This window comes from Oratosquilla oratoria, chromosome 16 (genome assembly GCF_046742065.1).
Source record: "Oratosquilla oratoria isolate Oo_2021 chromosome 16, ASM4674206v1, whole genome shotgun sequence".
Taxonomy (NCBI): domain Eukaryota; kingdom Metazoa; phylum Arthropoda; class Malacostraca; order Stomatopoda; family Squillidae; genus Oratosquilla; species Oratosquilla oratoria.
The window spans coordinates 57297341-57323009 of NC_134792.1; the positions used below are offsets into that span (position 1 = coordinate 57297341).

The window sequence follows — 25669 nt, forward strand, 5'->3', positions numbered from 1 at the left end:
CACAGTCCGAGAGTCGCGCACCCACAACTGGACTTGTTCAATTTCCTGGAACTCCTCCAGGTGCTGACTCAGCTCATCAAATGTGTAAAACTTGCTGCCCACTTTGAGCATCGCCACAGCATCCACACCCCTGCAACATGCAACACGCATCGTCAATGTCCCGCCCAGCCCATCTCCAGAGGCAAACTGCACCAGCTGAGGAACAGCTCACTCGAAAAGATAACTTTTGTGGTAAGAGCCGTACTCTAATTCCCTACATTTAGGCAACTTATTGATTCCACATACATTCGCTTCCTTAAATGTATATATGCAATTGTGTATTTTATATATTTATACATAAAACTTTGAAAAAATTAAGTACAAAACAGGGAGCAATTCCTAAATGTTACACTCATAATTCATTAATGACTAGCCTAAGCCATACAGGATTCTAATACTTACTCCTAAAAGGACAACTTACTCCACAAAGACTTTAAATACATGGGTGAGACTTTATATAGATCAACATGAACAAAGGTGTCGGATACAATTTGAAAGCTTAACATACCCATCACAATACTGGAAGCAAACATAATATTAATCAAACAGAACATCTGCAGTAACCAAAGCTGAAGTTAGGTAATTAAAGCACCAGCCAGAAAGGTCCCAACATGTGACAAGCATGAACACACTCACTCCCTTTGGGTAGGTACATAAAAGCAATGGATACAAGCAGGTGCATTCAGATAGGTAGCTTCAACTCCACCCAAGTTGCATTCACTCTACTTAACAATATCCTCTTCCTGTGTGACCACTGGTAATACCCACATGATACAAGCAAATCTAAAACGATGTTCAAATCAATACTAGCCTTGGACAATATGTTGTCACTAGGACAGCTTGACCTTTCTTCTTGGTTAAAACTTCTTACTTAAGCTTGCATATAAATGTCCAACTGGGCAAATCACTCAATGCTAACACTCTCACTTCTTCTCAATGCATGAACATCATTTTCCTTCCACTCCAACTCTCTTGGCTCCTTACTTTCTGAAATCAGAGTAAGGTCACAGTTTCCCATTGTAGCAATTTATCATTTTCCCAAACACTGTGCAGTTTCACCTTTCAAAAGGGACATCAACTTGTTACAATGGAAATGCCATGTTCATAAAACTAAGGACTTTCACAGTACATAAAATTCCAGAAAAAGGTTAAATGCCATTCTCATAAAATTTTCATACAAAATGTTCCCTTTCTCCAAAACAAAGTACTGTACATATAAAAGGGATATGTGAATATCACTACAATTAAGCCAAGCCATCTCTTCCACATACATTCTCAGCCCCATTTATCACAATTATGCTCACGAATACAATAGTAATTACAGGAACCACTTACCAGTGCTTCCCAAAAACCTATGTCTCACACTAGGAGTATGCAAGTCCTTTTCATTCTTAAACTATTCATATTTAGTATGACCGTTTTATTTCTGCAAAATGAAGGAAATGTATGCTACTACAGCACATTTCATGCAAATTGTAAATATCTAGAGTAATAGGTGGAGAACAAGCACTAAGAAATATCTTTTAGAAAAACATATAATCAAAATGTGAAACAGTATTGTACTATAGTTAAAATTACAAGAATTTTCCATTACCATGCACAGTTACACAGTAACTGCAATATTACAATTCACTCTGAATTTCACCTATACAAAGCTTAACACTTTGTTCTTTCATAGCAAATGACATTATCATACATATATTCCACTTGTGTAACTAACAAATGAGTAATGGTTGGACTATGTACCTGTACACAGAGAAACTATTAAATTGTACAAGAGACACTTACAACTGCATGCATACTTGACAAGAGCTACACCTAATTCTAGTACCTAACACATTTTCTCCATAAAGGACAAACATGGAGGGGAGAGAGGGAAAAAAAAAATAAATAAATAAATAAATAAATAAATAAAATGGGGGGTGTTGTGTTGTGATAAAACCATCAGTCATATGACCAGGAGCTTGCCTTAATTGCAATATAAAGGATAATAGCCTCATAGGGTGCTATCTTTGTACTTCAATGTCAACATCAGCTTTAACTTGCTTTATGCTGTCTGACTGGACTATTTCTTCTGTTCTATCAATTAATGGATTTATATGGAAAACCATTTGTGAATATGTCCAATCCTCTTCTAAAGAAAGCAATTATATCACCTCTCCTAATGTTGTCAGCTCCAACTTAGTCTTTCTTCAAATGTTGTTTGCTAAACTGGGAACTGTTTTGACCATTTCTTCCGTTTGCTTTTATTCATATCTTTCTTTCTAAGTTAAGCTGAGAGTGGAGGATAGATGGAGAAAGAGGAAAAGGACGTGCTTAGATTAAACAGTTTAAATGAGAAGGAAACGGAGCAGGAATACAAAGAGAAGCTGAGAAGTGTGGGAGGAGAGTAGAGGGAAAAGCAAAGGAGGAATGACGGCGTTTCAAGGAAGTAAAAAGGTGTGTAAAGATAGTGTGTGGAACATGGGAGTGAACAGAAGGAAGGGTAGCAAGAGGTGGAATGATGAAGTGAAAAAGGTTGTTGAAGAGAAGCCTTCATGGACTGGTTGCAAAGTATAACAAGAGAAACACAGAGGTACAAAGAAATAAGAAGAGAAGCAAAACAAAGATAAAGAAGGTTTAAAAAAAAAAGAGGGCAGATATAAAACGAGTACTATGATAAAAAAAAGTAATAAAAAAGGCGTTTTGGAAGGAAGTTAAGAGAGGAAAAGGAGGGGAGTCAACTAGAAGAAAAGGTAAAGGTGCAGATAGACAGATGATAATAGAATATGAGGTAGTAGGGGGAAGATGGGCAGAGTATCTTAGGGAGCTGTTAAATGTGGAGGAGAAGGAGGGACACTAAGTAAATGACAGTGATGGGTGAGGACAATGGAGGAGAAATAAGAAAAGATGAGGTGCAAATAGTTATTAAATTCATGAGAGCAGGTAAGGCACTTGGGTTTGATTGGCTGAAGAATGGAGGTACAGTAATAGTGGACTGGCTGGTGAGGTTGTTTAATTTGTGTCTAAGGGAGGGTAGAGTGCCAGAGGAGTGTCTGTATAGTCCTGCTTTACAAGAGAAAAGGAGACAAATGTGAGTGTATACAATATACTTAATAACTATCCTCATGAAGTACTTCATACACTCCAGCTAAATTACTCCCTTTACATTCCATTTCCCATATTAATCTTTTATGATATAAAAAAATTCTTTAAGTCCAAATATACACTCCACCCACCCATCCTCTCCATCTGAAGTAAAAACTCAACTTTTGAAATGTGAAATTTGTCAAAATATGCATCTGCCAGGATCTTCCTCTCCTCCAAATATCTTATCTATTTTTCACACTTCTCTCAAGCATTTCAGCTATCATACTGGTCATGGCCACTATTTCAGGCTTCCTAGTTCATAAACTGGGACAACATTGACCATTTTTCAATCTCTAGGCACTTTCCCTGCTTCCAAAGATTCCAAAACTAGTTCATAATCTTGCTCACCAGTTGTTCTCTATAATAAACATCCAATCTAGAGATCCCACCAAGAACCAGAATTTTACAACTAGTTTCTAGCAATTATTACCTGTACTACCATAATTGGTATCTAACATGAAATTTCTCACCATTCAATCAACCCATAGCATCAAATCTTTCTTGCAGGAAACCCTCAGCCCCCAGGTAACCAGTAACAGCCAACCGATCGGCCCACAAGTTACTTAAAGAAGAAATATTGGGTTGTTTCCGAGTATGGCTAAGTTAGGGCATACCTTAACTTTGTTTCATTGCTCACATCAGACAACCATTAATCAAAGAACAACCCAATGTTTGAAACTGAATGGAAAAATCCTTCCAGCTGAAAAGAATTAAAAAATTCTGGGCATCACTTTTCATATATGACCTTCAGTCCACACATAAGACTTAACATTGAAATTCAATAGGAAAATAAACATAATAAAAGTCAGTTGCAAGCACAAGCTTGACTATGCTTCCACAGCATAGTTCCCAATAATCAGGAAAGCAAACATGCCCTACAACCTATACAAAATAACGCATTGAAACCACGAAGAAGAACAACAGGATGCATCAAAAACACTCCAATAGAATACTTGCATAAAAAAAAAAAAAAATTATAGAACTATAAAGGGACACAGTTCTATGCAAAAGGCCTCAACCATATTCAACCACACTGCATCATACAAGTGCAACTGAATGAAGGAGGACAACATGTAAAAACACAATCATTTTCATATCTCAAAACAAGCACTGTAAGACCAAACACCCTACTCAGGTCATCCAATACTAACACAATGCCAACACAGAACAGGCCTAGCCACGTAAACAAGATAGCCTCAGAAACAAACCAGCTGGCTGAAAATGCCAAAACCTTTCATCTACACTGTTCCAACCTAACCATATACAGACAACACAGTTTCTTCCAAGAGTGACCTATAGGCCAATTTGGTGGTTGTTGCTGGTTACCTGGGAGCCATCACCTACAAGAGGGAGATGGAGAATCTTGTTGACCGATTGATTATACAGTACAGATAACCACAATACTTTACAAGACTTCTTTTGAAATGATATTTGAGCTAACATAAGTGCCACTACAGGATCCCTTTGGGCTGTAGGTCTTCTAAGCATGAACTAAAGGAACTGACTGTTCAAAAATTTCATTGTGCCACTACAGGATCCCTTTGGGCTGTAGGTCTTCTAAGTATGAACTAAAGGAACTGACTGTTCAAAAATTTTCAATGGTTTTCAAAACCATTCTCATAGACTGCTCATGTAAGAAATTCATGTTCTAGTGTCCAAGAATAATTTGTCAATGTGCGTAATTTTACAACCTGGTATATTCAGAACTCCAAATCCACTTTGTACGTTATTAATTTTCATTCTACTTTCTCAAACCTGACACTACCATTCCACAAATGTCCAAACTTTTATTCCTTTCTACATCTGTCATCCTTGGCTACCTCATACAAAATGCTACCTTTAACTGTTGCACTATTTTTATATTTGCTAAGATATTTATTCAAAAACATATACTTCTTTGGCAAGGAAAAATATCACTTGACTCCAAAAAGAACTATGAAACCAAAAGTATTTACAATGCAACCAAGAAAGTGTCCAATTATCATGCAAGCCAATACCGCAAAGGCAGATCTTGTACAATCAAAACACATAAACCCTGATGATACAGATATATGTGGTGTACAAGATTTCTCCCTGTTCCATTTCCTCCTACCTTCCTTGTACAATCATTTCCCTTCTTGCACAGCCTTGGGCTTGCTGACATACTTTCCTTGGATTCTGGAGCAAAACTATTTGAAAATATTATAGTCATGTAACCTTATATCACTGTGTACAAAATTCAGTATTACAAATATTGGATTCCAAGTAGCTATGCATATAATTTTACTATGGAACTGATAATAACAAAACACAACTTATAATCAAATTTTCATTAATCTCTAACCCTCAATATAAAAATTTAAACATTACACAAACATTTTCAAATGACAAAATCATTCTGAAATAGATACATACACTATGTTATTCACACTAATTATTTGTATCTTCAAATGGCTGAAAATAATTAAAATATATTCAATACCATAAATGAAAAATTTGGGCTCCTTATAAATGCAATCAAGTGTACAAATCCTTCAGTTGAAATACAAAGGTTTCCTATCCCAGCAGAGAAGGTAACTAGCTTTCCTATTACAGCTAATGGACAATGTACAAACTCGTATTACAGTCAACATAAGAAAAAAGTCAGTTAATATGCATCACAAACACAACCAGGGACCAACAATGGTGGTCATGCAAGAAGGGCATCAGTCATCTCCTTGCTGCACATCTTAAACCCCATTAATTCTTCCACTTCTATCTAAAAGTGCACCCACAAGGGGCTGTTACTCAGTCTTTGGACTGGGTCCAAGATATCCATCAACTTCATCTGAAATTTCTTCCACTTTTAAAAAGGACAGCTGATAAGTGGCTACTGCTCCCTCCTACTACTTTCAGCCACTAACAAAGAAACCATCCCACATAATTACAATGCAGAGGCACCTGTTCTGGAAAGACAGATCTATAAGAAGGCCAGTGGACCATTGCCAGCTGCTGTGGGGATTAGTTTCCTGTCAGCAAAGCTCAAGCCAACAACAGATTGACTGACAAACACAACCATATTTGTTGTTCAACTGTATTCTTTATAACATGTAACATTATTGATATATACATCACAATTACTTTCACTGCCTTCAGAGCCTTTACTGATCCAAAAGATAAAGTCTCCCAATCCATTCTCAATGATTAATCAAAACACAAAAATGGTATGAAAGTTAAAAATGTTAATTAAATGTTTTCACTCGCTCACACTGGATGAAGATATCTTTGGATTAGAATGGGAGGGTTTTAATAGGCCAAGAGAAAAAAAATTATATTAATCATTCACAAGGATACGAGGAAATTCAGCTTTCCACACAGATGCATAAATATTTGGAATAGCTTAGAAAGCAATATAGCCCAAACTTGAACAACCCATGAATTCAAATCTAAATATAATTGGAGAATATAGCTGATATAACCCAAGTTGGATCCACAAATGAACTTGAAACTTGGTATGATAATTGGAGAGCATGAGAGTGGATCCCATGTGTATGTTTTCTTTCCTGTACATTACAATTAGCTACACACGAACACATTATGCCAAAGGACCTTTCCCTCTTACAGAAGGGTAGACAAGTCAAAGCACACATCTACATCAAAACTATGTATGCCTGCCGAAAGACGCCTTTCATCTCAGCACCTTGTCCCCTACCACACTGGTCTAGGTGAATGGTAGTATGGTGCAACAGTTCTCCCACAGTAGGAACCCAACAGCCAAAAGCTGGTTTGTCTTTTGCACTATGCCATTGAGACTTCTTTGTCTTCCAATCATTCTACCAAGGAAACGAAACATCTCTTTTGGCCACATCATACTTTCACCTATTCAATCTCACTCCATTTATTCCTATTTGTTGCACTTCCTTCCATACCCAACAGTGATACATTCACTCATCCATCCATCATCTCAGCTTTCCTCTAAACTCGAATCCATCCAATTCTGACTTCCACATTATTTTTACTAGTCTTCCCTCGCTCATTTTCCCCCCATGTACTCAAACCACCTCCTCCAATTGCTGGTCTGTCTTTTCCTGCAGCTTTCTTCCAACATCCATTCTGTCCATATCTCCAAATTTCTCACTATCCAATCTTGAAACCCCATCATATTTCTTACATCTCTCACCTTCACACGACTTATTCTTTGCATTCACACCCAAATACTGTACCTTTTTATCCAAGAACTTTTCATTCTATCTTATGCTCTTAAAATTCACCTCCACAATCACTCACACATCTGTTGACCTCTTTCCACATCCTCACTCCAGCCTTTCACCATTTATAATCAACCTTCCACCATTATCATTCCTTGCACATATTTTACTTTTACTTTGGTTAAATTTCTCTCACACACCCTGTCAGTCATCAACTTCTTCATTCTCCTTAAAACTAGCCAAAAATACCACTACATTCTCACCAATTCCAAACTTCTGCCCAGCATTCTTATTAACCACCTCTCCATACACATAATGAACATAATGACACCACACAACCCTGATGCACCCCATCACTCAGTTCCTCAATCTCTTAACCTTCACAAATTTCCGACTACTCATGTAAATATTTCTGGGTGCCTTCAACACTTCATCTTCACAAATCATTCCCACCACGCAATATATTTTGAATGGTCCCAAAATATTATTTTTTAACTATAAAATATACTAACATTAGAATAAAAGAATACAGTTAAAACTTAATATTGTGAATATGTGACACTACAACAGCGCTCATCACAAACATGTAGTAGCAGTATTTCGGGTTTAAAGAATTCTGCCAACTCACAGAGGTTTCTCTTTAATTGTACCCATTTACTAGAAAGCCCTCATTTATATATATATTTTAACAACCACAATGCACTTCAATTCTAAGCCATCTATATAGCTTACTAAACATCATAAACAAATTGTCAATTCTCTCAATGGCCTGTTGCAAATGCAATATAAAAACATCTAAATGAACTATAGATAAAACCTTTTCACAGCAACATACATGTCTTAAATGCTTACTAGAAAAGATGAAGCAACTAAGAAATAAATAAAATAATAAACAAATAAATAAATATCCGCACACATGATGTCTATGGCTGGTCTGGTCAAATCAAAACCCAAGTTACAAAAAACAGTAGCCGCTTCTTAAGTTTCACTGGAAACCTACACCTACCCAGTTATTATTGTTGGATAGTCCATGACTTCCATGGATTTTGAGAGAAGAAACCTCCCTTCACCTAAGAAGTGTTATGTCTGTGAGCTGCCAGTTTTCACTGTATGTGGAACAGCCCGGTAGAATGGATGTGTTGCCTAACCTGTTACACCATGGGTGTTGTGTTCAGGAGTCCTATTGATGTTATATGGTTTGTGTTGTCTTATGTTAGAATGCATGATGGTGATTGAACATTCTCCAGTTTGAATAGTAGAAGGACTATCGTCCTTGAAGTGGAGGGAAGCCTGTGAGGGCTGTAAGGAGAACGAACTGGTGGTATCCTATTCAACTGCTAATCCAGCAATCAGAGTTTGAGTCAACTTTCCAACCTGATCACAGGCTGAAAAGCCCCACATCACGGCAAACCAGCACTCCAGTTATGGTGTAGTTTGGAATGTAGGTCACAGCATTACACATACCAGGAAGATTAGCTTTTGATCATGGGTCCAACACATGATCCAGGACCATGGTGAATCACTAGTGTAGGTCTGGTATTACTATTTCAAGTAATGTCAGGTGTGCTGAGATAGGATGATGGAGGTGTACAAGTATGAAGATAAAAGGCTGTGATTGGTCAGTGCTAAGGAGAGATAGGGAACAAGTTGTTCCTAGGAAGGTTATCTGTTTACCTCGAGGAGCTATGGTGGTCTCCCTATTGTATGTGCGAGGCAGTAAAGACTGTCGGGTAGTTGGGTAAGATAAGACTGGTTCTGAAATGAGTCTGATGAGGATTGATGCAGATCCAATAGAAAGTGGGCAAAGTCTCTCCTCCATCAAATTGATCAATACATTAATCCTCTTGAACCCACCCCACACCAATGAGAAGTAAGAATCACACACTGGGATGCCTGCATTCAGGTGGTTATTTGTCAACTCACTGCATTGTGATGACAACTCATTACCCCCCCCTCACGATCCACTTCCACAGCAAGCAAGAAATCTCTTTGTATGTCACTTCATCTATCTACAACTACTCTCCATTCACTCCTACCTTATGCCTTCTTACCTCAACAGACACCCAATGCCCCTTCACCCAATCCATCCACTTCATTTTAGATTTTCCTTTCAAGGTCCTTCCATCCACTTCTGTACAAGTTTTTCTTAACTTATTTTCAATATGCTCAAACCATCCTATCCGCCTTTACTCAAGTCCCTTCCAGTTCTCTTACCATCCCTGCTCTCTACCTTTCCTCCATAATTCTCACCAGCACCCCTGTGACCCCCCACCATATTTTCACCTTCTCAAATCCATTTAGGATAGTCTTTTCTGCATCCTATAAATTCCAAATCCCTGCTTCACAGAATATGGCCATACATTCTTTTCTTAGCATTAATCCCAAAATTACAATTCTCATGACTTTCCATTCCCCACCCCCAGACATGTACTTGCTTCTTTTACTCTATTACTCACTTTCACCTCCACTCCTACATTTTTTGCTGTATGTGACCCCAAATACATCAATTTTCAACTTCCTCCAGCCTCCTGGTCTTTTAACATCCCATCCAACCCATTGCCACCCCCACACTCTGTAGTTTGTCTTACTCTGCTCAAACACTTTAAGTTTCCTCCTCTCACATACCCTCCCACATTACATCATTGTTTCAGCCTATCCTCTGACTCCACTACAAGCACAATGTCTTCCACAAACATCTGGCTCACTTCCCACTTTCCTTTGATCATACTAGATCCAATCCCATTCCCAGCACCTTTATACTTACCCCCTCACCACCCCAATCTACAGCACCCAAACAACACAACATACACTCTATAAAGGATTTGTGGGAAAACCCAGTTTCGGCTGTGGCCTTCCTTGGGGAGACGGGACTGCTCGGACAGACAGTCTAGGGAACGACAACAACAACAACTGTACACATATTACAGTCCCTCAGGAATCTGTAAGTGGTCCAGTATTACTACAATACCTATCTACATACCAAGGGTCCCTTCCCCCTTATAAGGAAGGTAATCAAGTCAAGGAATGCATACACTCCCATCCACCACCCTTATTTCCCTCTATCTTAGCTCTTCTTGGATGAAGTGTCACCCTGTCACCTGCCCACTGCCTGGGTCAGAAGCAATGCAGCAAGACAGCACATCCACAGCAGGGCAGCTTCACTTACATGGCAACAACACCGTTCCCTTGTGTAGTAAATAGAGAAGACAGGGTGAAATTCCTTCCAGTTGCATCAAACTATCATCTATACACTGCCATTCTCTACTCACTCCAATCCCCTGCCTTCTCCCTTATTTGCTCAACAGACATTCCCCTCTTGCTTAATGCCCCTTTCACCCTATCCATCCATCACATCTTAGGTTGCCCCCTAAGTTCACTCCATCTATCTTTCCTCACTCCTTTCCATTTGTTCAAACCATCATATCATGGAATAATGGGACCAGGTATCCTGCTCTCTATAAAATTATCCAGTATTACCATCTACATTACATAAATTACCTGCATGGGAATATACTTGTCTGCTGATACAAAATCCATTTGGGAAAATGGTAAAATCTCAAGTATATACATATTCTATATACACACACACAATCAAAAGTTACCTTTATTATTACAAATTGGAAAAATCTGCAGTCCCCACCTCCCAAACCCCACAGTGGCTGTCAACAATTCTTGGAACCTCCCACAGACCTCTCTGGGCAGAAATTCTGGACTGTTGTCTGTGTTGCATCAGTGTGGAATTGTTACGTCATTGGATCAAAGTGTACGGAGAGGAGAACAGCCACCATTTGTCAACTCTCCATGTGTGGTGCAAGAAACACAGCTGATGTTGACAGAAAGGGATATTGGGCCCAGTCCAGGGACTTATTGTCATCTATTTGCTGCACCTCCTGGAAGAGGTGTAAGGAGTTGATGGGTTTTGAAAACGGGCAGATCTACTGTCAATCTTGCTGGACCACCTCATGCAGGTACCTGTTATTTGTTCACACACACACACACACACCTAAATATCTTAATTTTGTATATGTATGCACACATATACAAATACAGATACATACTCAAGAAATGTGAAGAAAGTATATTCAGGATCACACAGGAAAAAATACTGTTGCATAAAGTAAAATTTATATTTGACTTTACTGTAATACTTACAACTGTTACTATTATGAAACTCCATGACTATTCGTAATCCATACGCACAAACATGACATTCACTTACCGCACTTAAATTAATCAGTTAACTATATAAAATGTGTACTGGACAAAGAGTACATATTTATAAAGAAACTAATGGCACAGACTGCCAAAACAAACACAGCCTGTTAGCTGTCAATCACTGTTATAAACAAACAAGTGCACACAGCTAGATGCATCATTCTTATAGCAAGAACATGAATCAGTCCCATTCAGCAACATGGTTTGCTATCCCATGCTAAATTCTAAAACAAATTTCCAGCCACCCATTATATATTCAAACTAAGGAACTGTACTTTAAATGCTTATTTTGTCATGTCTAGCTAGGAAGGAGTAGAGACTGGAAACTGTGCTAGCAGATATGTTGTTCCCCCACCTTCCCGACACCAACATAATTATCAATAATCCACTTGTAATCAAAGATAGGCAATTCTATTTTGGCACATGTAAAGGAGGGGTGCAGGAGCAAATTGTGTTGCCTGATGGGACCACTGTGTGTGTGTGAACTATGAAAGTATCATTAAGTCACTAAAGAAAAAAAAAGTGCTGGTAAAATACAGTCCATAACAATACCTATCACTAGCTATATGTGCACAGCCACATGACTGATGTGAATCCAGATTTGCTGATTATGTGTTGGCAAAATAAAATTAAATTATATTGATACTTGTAAAGTACAAGAAATTCAAATTTGTCTACTATTTTCCCCCCTTTACCTTTTCATGTATTTCATCATACAGCTGAATTTTGGACACTTGAGATTTTAACATAACTGCTCTATTAGATATTAAATAATTCATTATCAATGTAAATTTATCTACTCGTCCAAAGAATGACAAATGCTGTTTAATAATGAGGATTGTTAAAGTGAAACAACTGGGCTCTAATACTCCAAACTATCATTACACCATGACAGTAGAGGTAATCAATAGTCACAGAAAAGAATTGGGTGCTGTGATGTAAGAAGTCACGCAAGTATTGGGATGGATAAAGAATGTTTAATTATTGATGAAGAGTATGCTCAGACTCTAACAATAAAAAACAGCATGAAGTGGAACAATTTGTCAATAATATTTGGCTGGACCCAATTTTAAAAGAGAAGGAAAAAAAAAAAAAAAAAAAAAAAAAATAGATGGATCATACGTAATCCAACAAATAATTTGTTCCCACACCAATACCTAACTTTAAGCAAACAATCACAATGGGTCCTATATCTCTCCAACTATCAAAATTTATTTCATATTCACTAAATATTTTAGCTTTGGGTATATCACAACCTAAACTATTACAAGAGTTGATACATCTACAGAGATATTGGTTTCTTGACATCCTTCAGATATGTGGTCTTCTTCAATTGGTTCCCATGACTTTACAAGTCTCCCATTCCAAACCAAGAGATTGTCAGTTTTATCTATTCCCTTTAATGACTTGAATAATACCATCAAGCCACATCGTTCTCTTCCTTTTCAATGACAATAGTCCAATACATCTGGTGTTGTACATTTAACCTTCAAGACCAGTAAGTTATCTGACTTCTCCATGTATTCCATCTTGATAATAAGTGTTACTTACTGCAGAGACCACTACCATTGTGTGCATGTTTTGTGCATAAAACACATTGCATACAGAATGGTTGATACATGGTTTATACTATCTTGACTTTACTTTAACCCCAATTCCTTTTTATTCAGATACTAAATTTTGATCCCTGAAACCTGTCATCAGATATACATGTCTTCTTAACATATGTGAAACATTTCCCAATGTTCATGACAAAGGATATGATATGAAGAGCGATATGAACCAGGTGCCATAAAAGATGATAAGATCACAAACTCCAGAAAGATTTGGTCTACAAGAAATACCATTTCACCGATTTGTGACTAATTTATGGTATTCAAACCAATATACTGTGGATGTAGTCAACTTACTACATCTGAATAGATCTAAGAGATTAAAGAAGACATCTTATCTGAAAAATAAACAATTACTAAATACTGTGTACATTTCTTCAAGCAATACCTATCATTTGCATTATTATCTTGTATGATTTAATAACATTCTTTCTGCGTGCTTTTATTTCAAATTTCATATTTTGCTCCATGTCTTACCAACTGCCCTCTGGATTAAATTACCAATGAGCATATTCACAAATATCAACTGTGCATTATTACAATTGATACATGTTGTATACATACACCATAAGCACTGACCTCAATAAAATAAATATAAAATATATGTTAGAAATATATAATCTTCTTTTACATAGCCCTACTATTAATAATACAAAATTTAGTATGTGAATATTATGCTATTCAGCATCAACCAATTATTCATTTGTAACCTTGTTCTGGATTCCAATGGTTTTCTAAAGACCTCCAAGTAATTATAGCAAACATGAGATTGAATCTTCTTATAAATAGTTACTTTTCTATTTTTGTTTTCAGTAAGACTGCAGGGAATGCAATTTAAAGCAAATAATGATGTGTCAAGTTTCACCATGCAAGCATTCACACATTATCACATGATTCTGTACCTTACATATGTAATCATATATCATTTCAATACATAAAGACAACTGTATTACCTATTTCTAAATTACTGAAAACTACTGGCAATAGATTCCTTTAAGCCAACACAATTAAACAAAAAAAAGTCTTAAATTTAAAGGTTCACTTTCTACTACCATCTTCTCCAATGAAAACATGTTTTAGTACATAAATCAGGTCAAAACTTCCCCCTACAAATGATATACAACTTATGTTGAAGAATTTAAGCTCCACTTTTGAATGACAATGAGATATACCTTTATACCTGGGTCCTCATTCCAAAAGGAACAGGTGTATCTGGAACTCACTGAGTGAATGGTTGAGACCTCCCTTAGGGCACAACCCTCAAATGGCCCCATTTGCAAACCAAAGCTTTGACATCTCCTGTCTGTGACTCTATTCGGTTCCTACTGTAACTTATTACACTTACAGACACCTCTGACTTTATTCTAACGATCATATCATTCATTTGAGCTTTAAAATTTAGGACCAGCAATCCCTTGCCTGTTTACTTTCGGTTATCTCAAGTTCAAGGTCACAGGCCGAGACCGCCTCTCTACCTACAGACGAGCACAATTCATAATTTTCAGATGTGACATCCTCACTACCCGGAACTGTTGTCATGTAAGTATATAAATATATGCAAAGTAATAATAGCTAACACTAAGTGAACACTATGCCGATGTTAAGAAATACAGAACTGAACCCGCGCGAAACCAAACATTTCTACATGGATCGTTCACAGCCGAATCCAAGCTACCGCTAACACCTACTTTGCGGTTAAATCACCACTTGAAACACCATTAGACTAACATCAAGTCGTGCACTGAGTATCACTCGAAATACCTTGCCAAATAGTTGTGTGTTGTATGGTGGAAATCTTGCGCTTTATTCCATTTTCGTCGTTCCTTCTCAGATCCTCGTGCACGCCATATCAACACACAACTATAGAGAACTTGATAAAGGAATCTATTCTTAAAACAAATGAAGAACCAATTGCGAAGTTGTACTAAGCTGAAAAAAATGTAATTGGTATCTAGTACAGTCATTAATATATATTAAAAATGATTCTCTGTATTTCTAATTCTATTTTAGATAAGAGTTTAGATAATGAGTCGTGATGATCAGAAAATTATGGATGGACAATAACCCTACGTAACTTTCTAAAAACAAATGACAAACGTTATTGGGAATGAAAGTTTATTCGATCATCTAAAGGACACGAATAAGTTGTATTTCAATTGCTCTGCTTATATAGTAAAAGTGTTTATGATTATAGTAAAATGGGGAAGCTTTGGGATTGATGAAACTTAAGAGTTTAAAGATACATTGATAATGGCTGCGTTATTAAAGAAGAGAGCACTTGCAGAATACTGCCAAACAGTTGTGGTAATATGTTTTTATGTTGAAATGAGAAATAAGAGAGTTTTAAAACTCAATTTGAATTGTGTCCATAGAGTTGCCAATATTTATATTTAAACCAATTGCTGTGTATCATTTGAAGTTATATAGTACATTTACACGTTTTTTTCTCATTGATGTAATACTTCCATGGTTTAGTGACTTTGTACAAGATGAGTATAATTCATATGATTGACGTGATTTTCATCCCATATTCGTCGTGCCTTTGAATCAGCTGATTCAAATTTTCCTGCTCTGCACAATAGGGTTCTTGTTACTGTAAAAGTAGCTGTTGAGATCATTAATGAATTCTAAGTGCCTATGATTCACCAAGGCATCCAGCGAAAGGATGTGCACTACTACATTATATAAACATATAATTATGTACATATATGTAAAAACTAAATAGATATATGTGTACATATATATATATATATATATATATATATATATATATATATATATATATGATATATATATATATAATATATATATATATATATATATATATATATATATATATATATATATATTCACATACATAAAGATACACACACATAAATATGTACTTAGATATACATGTGTATGTATGTATTTATGTTATACAGATCAGTGAGAGGTATTTGATAGGGTTATGATGGAAGGAACATCTGAGAGTCATCTCCCAGCCATCAATGATCTTTAAAACTGTGTATGGAGAGGAAGGGGCATTTGGTCTCCGGATTGTGCTGAAGATCTTTCTCTGTCAACTTCAGTGCCCCTCCCCCCAATACACACATACACTAAAATACAAAGATAACCATTAACTAGCAAATACTTCCCACTCCTGTTTGACAATTAAATAGAAACATATTCACACTAGTACAATATGGATGGCAGTCCAAAGTTTTTTTCAAGAGTGGATAAGTAGGATGGTCTGAGCACCATTTCTGGATATTGTTGGGTTGCAGGTTTATAGACTGAAACTTAAAGCCTGACTAATTGCAACTACATTGGCAAAACCTACTGACATCAGAAAAAAAGATAGGGGATAGAACAGAACCCTGTGGGATACCAGAAGTCATAAGTATGAGAGAAAACTAATACAACAAGTTAGAAATGTGGAAGGAAAAAAAGGGATATATAATGTATTGAGTGTAGCTTAGAAATAAAATATTTGTGCCAGATTCTGTCAAATACTTTTGATAAGTCTAGTGCAGTGGTTCTCAAACTTTTTCACTCCATTCCTCCCTTCATGAATTTTCAACATTCATTTGGCTCTTTATTTTTATCCCAAGTCTCGCTTTGCCAAAAAAAAAAAAAAAATCTGTCTATCTGTATTCCAAGGGCTTTTTTCACCCTTATGAGGGAGGTAGCTGAGTCAGAGTCACGCACCCGCTCCTACCCATTCCACTCCCATCCACCACCCTTTCCTCCCTCTCATCTTAGCTCCATAACCCCCCTTAATTCTTGTCATGGTTCCCAGATTGAGAACCTCTGGTCTAGTGGAACAGCATAGGGCTCACCAAAAACCCCCCCAAAGAAGAAAACCAAGATCTGTCACACTTCCATTGCGAAAGCCAGACTGGCAGGTCGTGAGCTGAGAGATGTTTCACAATGTTCAAATTTGTGATGGCTTCAAAAATCTTAACCAGGAAATCAAAGCTTATGGAACCCTCCTTATGCATCAATTTCCCCGTTATTTAAGATATTTGAAGCTCTCATAAAGAAGCTAAAAGCAGTCGGTTTTCTGTAGAAAAGTTGAATGTAAGCATACATCAAGCATAGGGTAAGTGGAAATTGATACAGACAGAACATTGCCTATGCAAGAAGTCAGTACATGGGCACAGTTTTTAAGAATGATAAAGGGAACTATCCAGACCATAAATTCTTAGTGTCAAGGCCAGATAGGACAAAAAAGATAGATAGATAAATGAAAATAAATCTTTGAGAGAAATACAGATTAAGGGAATGAGCAAGTCAAAGGGACCGGTAATAGAAGGCATAGTGCTGGAGTTGTCCAAAGTTTTATCAACTATTTCACAAAGAATTTAGCTTTTTCAGAGGAAGATACATCAACACTGCTGTCACTGAAAATAGAGATAGGGACATAAAATTTCTGGAAAATATTACAGGCTATAAATCATAATAAGGATTAAAAAAGGCAAGATTTTTGACATGGAGTGAGTGATTGGCTTGTCAGAAGATAGATTTTGCATGGTTCCAGGTAGAATTAGCTAATTTGATACTTCAGAGTTTGAAGGGTATGGTACCATTTGTAAACCTTGTTTCTATCATACATACATATACCAATGGCTTTTTCCCCCATACAAGAAAGGTAGCCAAAAAACAAAGGCATAAAATCCACTCCCACCCATTCCATCCCCACATACACCTCTCCCATTCATCCTCATCCCTCCCTATTATCTTGGCTCTTCCTGGATGATAGGTTATCCCTGTATCCCACCTACTGCCCTGGGTCAGAGGCAGTGTAGCAAGACACAGTACATCCACAGCAAGGCTGCTTCATTCAATCGGCGACACCCCCTCTCCATCCTCTCATGCAGAAAAAAAAGAAGACAGGGAGAAATCCCTTTGGGCTACGTCAAAAATATCATTCAAACACACTCTTCTCCATCCCCCACCCACTCCCCTTCATGCATCTCAACATCATCCATACACAACCATTCTCCATTCACCCCTATCTTCTGTCTTTTCCTTTCCTTAACAGACATTCCCCTCTTTCCCATCTAAAGCATAAGAATAAATGGGGTTAAACCAAGGTCTTATTCAATTAAGAGTTGTCGCTAGAATGGAAGCAGTAATTATTCTACAAAAAATCAAAGAAATACTACCTCATAGACTTCCAGGCAGTGGTGCCAAAGTGTCAAAGGTATTTACCTGAGTGGAATCTTGAAGCAGTAGTATAGCAGTAGAAGTGACAGAAATGAGATTATGATTGGAGGTACCAGGTGGAGAAAAAAGTTCAAGTAGAAGGATGAGTCATGAAGAAGAAATCAAGAATGTTGGGTGTATTTCCATGGCAGGAATATGATAAGGGGACTGAATCAGCTGTTCCAGGTCATTTGGGATAGTAAAACTAAAGACTAATTCACTGATTTGGTCAGTAAATGAGCTGGAGAGCCAAAGTTGGTGGTAAACATTGACATTAATTGAGGGATTTCAGAGAAAGTAATACTGAATGTGTTCCACTGAATAAGTTAGGTAATTAAATTTACACAACTTATAGGTATTCAGTGGAAGAATGAAAATTTGTCTTGAGCCAAATAATTTAATACTTAGAAAAAAAAATCACAGGAATATGGTAGACACCTATATCATTGTGTGCAACCGGTTTAGGGTTGAAAATTAGAGTAAAAAGTAGGAGAGACTGAGTAGATACTGAGGTTTCGGTGAGAGAGAGAAATAGAGTTTGGAAGAGGAGAAGGTGTTCTACAAAGAGGAAATTTGGTTGTAGGCAACTGATATTGCAGGAATTGATAGAAAATTAGATTGAGCACCAAAACACCTTCCTGGGTTGTCATCAAAGATTGAGCCTTACTGAGAATTTCAGCCCCCTCTCAATTAAGGGATCCTGAGGCTAATTGTAAGGACAATATTAGTTTTAGAGACAAAAAAATTATAGATGTCATGTATAGTGAGTTGAGGACATGTCTTGTAAGAAAGGGCAGTTAGTGATAAAGCACAATGTATAGAGATATCTGGGACTCTGGTACCTGTTGCTGGCTGTCCTCTATAGTATAATAATTACTATCTGAAGATTCACTTATTGTAAAAATGCAACACTTAGTAATGGTCCTTAAGTCCTCTCACAATTCTTTCCAGGAAGAAATCTTGAACTATTGTCTGTGTTGTGTTAGCATGGGGAAGTTTCTGTGTGTCGCCAGGAGAGGAAGGGAGTAAGAAGCAATTGTCACCCCTTCTTACATGAAAAAATGGTCAAAATTGGGAAAGAGAGAGAGAGAGAGAGAGATCTTTATGTACATTCAGGGATGATGTCACCCTCCCAGGGCTGCATCTCCAGATAGAGGGGACGAGTTTGATGGGAGGTGAAGATACATACATATACCAAAGGCTTTTTACCCCTTACAAGGGAGATAGCCAAAAAACAAAGGCATAGAAACCACTCCCACCCATTCCATCCCCTATATACTCCACTACCCTCCACCCTCCTCCCTCCCTCACATCTTGGCACCTCCTGGATGATGGGTCATCCCTGCATCCTGTCCACTGCCCTGGATCAGAAGCAGTGTTGCAAGACACAGTACATCCACAGCAAGGCTGCTTCATTAAATCAGTGACCCCCCTCATCTCCATCCCCTTGTAGAGAAAAGAAGAAGACAGGGAGAAATCCCTTTGGGAAGATAAGTGGCAAGAAGATTATCTTTCTTGCAGGACCACCATGTACCTCATTGCTGGTCCTGTGTCGGGGTATTGATAGGGTTATCCATAGATAGGGAAGAGAATTTTAGGATCTTTTCGTATAGTGTAGAAAGTAATTATTTGAAAGTTTTAATTTAATTACATATTTGTTTACTTTGAAAACAGGAAGAAGGACCTCGTCCTGCCAAGCGTCTACAACTAGTAAGAAGAGCGAGAGGAGTTGACCAGGTTGACTTCAACATAACAGCTTTGGATTCCAACAGGGCAGAAGAACTGCTACCAGCTCTTGTTTCACTCTATCATGCTCTACCACTAACGGTATGTTTTTATTGAGAAAATAAAGTTGCAAGAATTTTAATATGTTATTGTTTTTATTTTCTGTAATTAACATTTCAAAGTGTTTTTATACTGGATTGAGGACTAAATGTAAGAAATAATGTTGGAAATTATGGCTGTCTCCTAGTGATAATCCTTCTGCCCATCTTCAGAACCCATTAACACTTGCCTTCATCTTGAGGGGCAGCTCCAAAGACCCGACTCTTGGTCTCCAAGCATGTGAAAGATGCTTCCAACAGTATTTTCCATGGGTGTGGTGACACCTTTATGTTTGATTCCATGATTGAGTCTTTCCCAATTTGAAATTTCTAGGGGAAAATACAGACTGAAGTGTTTAGGAAGCTGACAGGTCTCCTCCATCAAGACACTGACACAGTTGTGGTAATGAAAGTATTGGCACTACTGTCAGCAGTCACTTCCACTCCAGCAGAGGCACAAGTAAGAATTTTTTCTTTCTCTCTCTCTCCTTTAAAATTGTGTATGATTGCTTGTGAGTGTATCTTGTTTTGATGTGTTTTTTGTGAGTGGCTATTGTTTTTACTGTTTTACTTGAAATTCTATATATTCATATATGATAGATATGTGCTGAATGGCCTACCAGCTCTGGCGCTAGGCCTTCAAGCCAAAAATTCCATAAATCAATCAGTCAATCTCTCCCTTCCTCCCTCCTCTTCTCTCCTTCCTTCCATCCAATCTTTCCCTCCCTCTCCCTTCCTCTCCTCTTGCTCTCCCTTCCCTTTCCCTTCTCCTCTCTCTCCCTTGTCCTTCCCTCCCTCTCTTTCTACTTTTATCTCTCTCTTTTTTGACAGATCTAATATCTTTTTCCATAGTAACAAATACTGTCATTTGTGAATGGTCTTTGTATGTATTGATTTGTCAAAAGCTGTACTTATGAAATCTTTAAATCATTATTCATCTCGCTAATAACTTGTTTGAGAGATATTGTTGTATTATGCACTTAATTCCATAGAATTTCAATTATATGACATTTACAGATTGCTGTAGAAGAAGTTTTGAGTATTGCCAACTCCAGCAAGTCCCACAAAGTAATTGCACAAGCAAATCATACAGCTTTAGTCTTGGCACAGTTATGCTCCAGTGATGCCAAACTTCAGGAACGGATCATTCAGCTTGCGCTTACCAAGTTAAATAATAACAACTACCTGGTTAAGGTAAAAAAATTATTCAAGATCTTAGTATGAGAATTTGAAGTGTTTTGTTGCATTGCTTCTAACCCAGGGTAGTAGGTGGGATAGAGGGATGACCCATTATCTGTGAGGAGCGGGTGTTTGATGGGAGTGAGTGCATTCATTTTGACACGGCAACCTCCCTCGGAAAGGAGAAAAAGCCTTTGATATATAGATAGTATTCATGTTGCATTAAATGGGCTGTGTTTGTCTGGAGAGCTCAGAGCATATATACTGTAATGACTGTCATTTATTTTCTATTATTTGTTTTGTTATCATTTGTCCGTTTGTTTATTATTATTTGCGTAGATTCTCATTTATTATTAGTATGTATGTCAATTTATTATTATTTACTATTTACCTGTTTGTTTATCTTTAAATATATCTATGCATTTATTTATGTATTTTATTCATTATTTACATTATTATAGTTTTTTTTTTATTCATTTATTTAGAGTGTTTTTATGCCTTTCCCTTTTTGGCTACCTCCCTTGAAAGGGGGGAAAAGCCTTGGTATATGTATGTATTATTATTATTATTATTATTATATATATATATATGTATATATATATATTTTTTTTTTTATCTGACCTAGATATAGATGAAAAGGTCTCCTGTCGGCATGCTCCATCTTTGTGATCCTTTGTACTGCCAGATCAGTGGGTAAAACTGTGGCCTTAGATTCACATTCCCCATTCCCATGCCCAGGGGAGCAGGTGCTAGCTTGCAGTGCTTTTTTTCATCCAAAGGAGAGGACTGCATATAGAACCCCTGAGTTAGGAGACCAAGTCACTATGTATGTACATATAGTATCCATGTATGGTGCCCAAATATGAAGTCAAGTGATAACCATAGCTTTTTCTTATACAGGTGAGATGTCTCCAGACTCTTGGTGGTTTGTGCCCAGTTGAGGCAACCAAGACGAGAGCATCCATCATGAAGGCGTTGATGGACCATACAGATGCTCATGACAACCGAGTTCGGACTGCAACTTTCACTGCTTTCGTAAGTACTGTACCATGATTTACCCATGTCTGTATCATATATCTATCTCTATATCAAAAAACTTCTTCCCCGTAAGAGGTAGCCAGTCAAAGTATACACTCACCCTCCAGCCATCCATCACCCATTTGTTCACTTTTAAAAATCTCCACTCCCTGTGGACGAAAGGACATACCTACTCTCTCACCCATTGCCCAGGTCAGAAGCAATGAAGCAAGACACAGCACCTCCACAGCAAGCCTGGCGGTCAAAGCTGCTTTATCCCTGCTGCTTCATTTACATGGTCTCCCTCCCTCACCCCCTCAGGAGTAAATAGAGAAGATGAGGAGAAATCCCATCAGGTCATGTGAGTTATTCATTCATAACCATTCTCCTCCCACACTATCTCCTGCCTTCTTTCTTCCCTGCTCAACAGACATTCCTCTTTAATGCAGTGTCTCCTTCAACTCCTCCATCCATCCCATTATTTGTATTCCCCTCTAGTTCACTCCATCCACCTTTGTCCTCCACATTCTTTTTGCTAGTCCTTCTTCACTCATTCTTTCCATGTGTCCCAACCATGCCAATATTCTTTGAGCAATACCATCTGCCATCTCCCTTTCCACTCCGTGCTGTGTGTCTCACCTCCTCATTTCTCAGTATATTCATCCTTGTCACCCCATTATACTTCTCAAACAGTTCATCTCAATCACTCATAGCTTTATCCTTTCTGCCTCCCGTACATTCAAAGTGTCCCATACAGTCTCTTTATTATGATTTAGTTTAATGTCTAAACTACTTCCCTTACATATTATATTTTTGTTATTCAGTAAGCACGATATATATATATATATATATGTTGGAGGGGGTTTTGGTGGAAAACGCGGATAGGTTTTTCCAGTTTATTGGGGTGAGCCTGATCTGATACAATCTTGGTCTGGCAGCCCCGAAGTCAACTTTTGAGGTGCCAGATTTTCCTAGCTAAACTTAATCTAATTAAGAAATGGGCGTGCCCATAAGAAGGCAGCCAATTGAAATAAAAAAGGGGCGTGCCCCCCGAGAAGGGCAGCCAATAGAATGTCTTGAGGTGCCAGAGGGGAGCCAGAGCCGTAGGTGTGAACTCTGACCCTGGATTGAGCGAGTTCTCATGTTTGTTGGTGATCTTGAAAGATCTATGGAGAAAGGAGGTCACAAGGTGACCTCTGATGCGCAGCTGGGTCCACGCGGTGAATGGGTCGTTCTTCGATGGGCCTCTTGGGTAAGGAGGCCCGTGTAAGGAGGCCCGTTGTTCCTTGAAAGAAATCGTCCGTGGGCGGAAGGAATCTTACAATGCTCGGCCACGCTATTGTCACCGTCCCGGTGACTGTACACACAGAGAAACAAGAACAAAACACAAGGCAAGGTCCTTAACACGGCCTTGGCATTAGGATTATATACAAGAATAAAATATATGAAAAATAAGAGAGCTTAAAATTAAGAATATTGGAAAGTAGATATTGTTTCCGTTCACCTATACAAGGAATATACATTTATGAAGGCGTGGCTCTGTTACGTAGATTATAATGGAAAAATGGTACTGGCGGGATTTGCGAGACGGTTCGTGAGCTGTCGTCTCTATCCTGAATTGAGGTAGTTGGGGAATTAACATCTTCTATGTCTAAGCCACGAGGAACCTTTTTTATGTGATCTTTATGCAACAGAGTCTCTGTCCTAGTTTGCAAACTGAGTGCCTTTACTTTATTGTTGGATTCGTGGTCAAGGATACGATAGGGACCTGAGAATTTTGCTGAAAGCTTAGAGGTAGGTGTGTGGTTAAGAGTGTAAACAATATCTCCAATATCAAAAGTGTCAGTTCTGGCTGATTTGTTGTGCAAACGGACCATTTTGTCCTTGGTTAGATGGAGAGAATTATGTATTCTTTTGAAAAGGTGATTAAAATTTGCTACTTTAACTTTCACAAGGTCATTGAAATTATAGATTGGAGGTAGATCTGAAAGGAGAAGATCATAAGGGAGCTGTTTGTCTGAACCAAAAAGAACAAAATGAGGTGACTCTGATATTGATTTATTTATTGCAGAATTTAGACACGCTTGAATCATGGGAACATGTTCATCCCAGGAGGGTTGAATGTCAGAAGCAAGATGTCTGATAACATTGAGAATCTTTCTATTTTGGCGCTCAACGAGGCCATTTGAACTAGGATGATAAGCAGTAGTATTACATTTATTGATTTGGAAATACTCGCAAATGTTCGAAAGAATCTCATTGTTAAACTCACTGCCGTTGTCAGAGATTAGAGTTTTGGGTGTCGTATATGGGCATATGAGGTTGTCAATAATTGTCTTTGCAACGTGCTGTGCTGTCTTGTCTGGTAAGGGTGCAAGAATACAGAATCTAGAAAAGTGGTCGACACAGACAAAAAGGTATTTGTTACCATTTGGTGTAAGAGGTAACTTAAGGAGATCGACAGCTACTGTGTCGAAGGGTTTTGAAGGTGTAGGGTAATTTAGAATTGGAACATGACCGCTAATGTGACCTTTGTGACTCGCACAAGAATGACAGGAGTCGATGTGGTTGTGTATGTCCTTACGCATAGTTAACCAAAAATAATGTAGTCTAGCCTGAGTAACACATTTATCTTTGCCAGGATGTGCAGCAATCGGGGAATCGTGTAGAAGTTTTAAAACTTCTGGAATGAGCTCTGTAGGAACTACTAGTTGGAGGACCGATCTGTTGGGTTCCTGTTTGTTTGTTAATGTTGTTTTATGATAGAGAATGTCATCAACTAGTGTGTAGTTGTCAATGTCTGGGGGGAAATTGTCAGTGTCACCTGTGTCTGCAGATTCGAGGAAATATATGACACGTTTCCAGAGAGGGTCTGATCTCTGAGCTGCTGCTATGCGTGCTTGTGTAATATTAGTTGAAATAGGGACTGGAATGACGGTTGCAATGTGTCGACTAAGAGCGTCTGCCACCTGATTTGCTTTTCCATGGACAAAATGGAAGGTGGGCATGTATTCTTGGATGGTGAGAAACCATCGGGCAAGTTTTCCTGATAGATTTTTCCCTTTAAACAAATGTAAGATTGGTTGATGGTCTGTGTATATGTGTATTTCGTACCCGAGGATAATGTCTTTGAAATGTTTGAGGGCGTATATCACTGCTAATGCTTCTATTTCTGTGACTGAGTAATTACGTTCGTGCTTGTTAAGAGTGCGGCTCGCATAAGCAATAGGTCTGAGTTTTGAGTTGTGTTCTTGCATGAGAACAGCGCCTAACCCGGAATATGAGGCATCTGTGTAAA

The 25669-nt window shown here is 37.9% G+C and overlaps 2 protein-coding genes across 6 annotated transcripts in view; one reads left to right on the plus strand and one right to left on the minus strand.

The window, feature by feature from the left end:
• LOC143034036 (uncharacterized) overlaps nucleotides 1-15051 on the minus strand; it is a 114197-nt gene extending 99146 nt beyond the window's left edge. For all 5 annotated transcript variants that reach the window (XM_076199902.1, XM_076199901.1, XM_076199903.1 and 2 more), the window contains exon 1: nucleotides 14924-15051. The gene's annotated coding sequence lies outside the window, so the exon portion shown is untranslated. The remainder of the gene's footprint in view (nucleotides 1-14923) is intronic.
• A 232-nt stretch (nucleotides 15052-15283) lies between these two features.
• Nucleotides 15284-25669, plus strand: part of IntS4 (integrator complex subunit 4) — a 44362-nt gene continuing 33976 nt past the window's right edge. Inside the window, exons 1-5 of the mRNA XM_076199907.1 lie at nucleotides 15284-15466; nucleotides 20027-20179; nucleotides 20510-20635; nucleotides 21193-21369; nucleotides 22255-22389. Of these exons, the coding sequence (XP_076056022.1) occupies nucleotides 15413-15466; nucleotides 20027-20179; nucleotides 20510-20635; nucleotides 21193-21369; nucleotides 22255-22389 (645 nt within the window). The 5' untranslated portion in view covers nucleotides 15284-15412. The remainder of the gene's footprint in view (nucleotides 15467-20026; nucleotides 20180-20509; nucleotides 20636-21192; nucleotides 21370-22254; nucleotides 22390-25669) is intronic.